General features: G+C 77.4%; 1 protein-coding gene across 1 annotated transcript in view; it reads left to right on the top strand.

The window, feature by feature from the left end:
* The first annotated feature begins 689 nt into the window (after positions 1 to 689).
* TAPT1 (transmembrane anterior posterior transformation 1) overlaps positions 690 to 1,250 on the top strand; it is a 63,748-nt gene continuing 63,187 nt past the window's right edge. The window contains exon 1 of the mRNA XM_015096648.4: positions 690 to 1,163. Within this exon, the coding sequence (XP_014952134.4) occupies positions 695 to 1,163 (469 nt within the window). The 5' untranslated portion in view covers positions 690 to 694. The remainder of the gene's footprint in view (positions 1,164 to 1,250) is intronic.

Raw genomic sequence — 1,250 nt, 5'->3', positions numbered from 1 at the left:
ACACCGCGCTCGGTGCGGAGTCACACGCCCGAGCTGCCCAGGGCGGTCACCCCAAGTGAAGAGGGGGCGCCCCGGGTGATGAGCGAGGGCGGCCGAGAGCCGTATCCTAACCCTAACGCCGACAAGCGGCCTTAGGAGGTCCGCGGGCGCGGAAAAAAAAAACAAACAAACAAACAAAAAAACGTAGAAAGCACCCGGCTCCTCGGGCGGAGTCCCCGGACCCGTGCCCTCCCCGCTCCGCACCCCCACCTGTTGGGCAGCATCTCCGGGGCACCTTCTGGCCCAAGTGCTTTGGAAACTGTCAACAACAACAACAACAAAACCCCAGAAGCCCGGGATGCTGACGGGCGAGCCAAACAATGCAGAAGAGCGGGAGCCCGAGGAGCCGACCCGCGGGGCCGGCGATCATCTGGAGGCCGGCCCGCAGCGCCGCGGCCGCGCCAGCGGTGCCAAGACCGGGCGGGCGGCGGCGCCGGCGCACTCCGGGCACCGAGCCTGCAAAAGGGGCCCCGGGCGAGCGGCCGGCCACCTCGCAGACGGCGGGCAGCGGGCGCAGCAGCAGCGGCCGCCGCCCCGGGGCTCCTCGGCCGACCCTCCGGCCGCCGCCGCCGCCGCCGCGCTCGGCTTGCTCCCGCCGGGGCCCCGACCCGAGCCCCGGAGGCGCTCGCTCTCCGCGGCCGCGCGGCCCGGCGGCATGGAGCCCGGCGCGGCGCGGGAAGGCAGCGCGCGTCACGGCGATGGCAGGAAGAAGATGGCGGCGGCCGTGGCGGCGGCGGCGGCGGCCGCCTCCTCTCACGCGCCGCTGACGCCAATGGCGCGCGCCGGCCGGCGGGCCGCGGATGGCGGCGGCGGCGGCGGCGGCGGCCCGGGCTCCGCTGAGGGGCGGGGCGAGGCGGGAAGGGGGCCGGCCGGAGGCGGAGGCCGGGCCGGCGCCTGGAGGGAGGCGGTGGGGACGGTTTGCTGTGCGCGGAACATGGCGGGCGTCGGCGACGCGGCCGCCCCGAGAGAAGGCGGCGCGGACGGCGCCGAGCGGGACGGCCGCGCTGAGGCGGAGCAGCTGGGCGGCGGCGGCGGTCACGGGCCCCCGCCGGCGCCTCAGCACACGGAGACGCTGGGCTTCTACGAGAGCGACCGGCGGCGGGAGCGGCGCCGCAGCCGCGCAGGTGAGAAGGGCGGGCGGGGAGGCGGGCGGCGCTAGGCCGCGGCCGCGGCGGCGGAGGGCGGCGAGAGGCGCCGCGCGGGACTCCGGC

This window comes from Ovis aries, chromosome 6, assembly GCF_016772045.2.
Source record: "Ovis aries strain OAR_USU_Benz2616 breed Rambouillet chromosome 6, ARS-UI_Ramb_v3.0, whole genome shotgun sequence".
Classification (NCBI taxonomy): Eukaryota; Metazoa; Chordata; class Mammalia; order Artiodactyla; family Bovidae; genus Ovis; species Ovis aries.
This window is presented reverse-complemented; position numbering and strand designations above follow the sequence as displayed.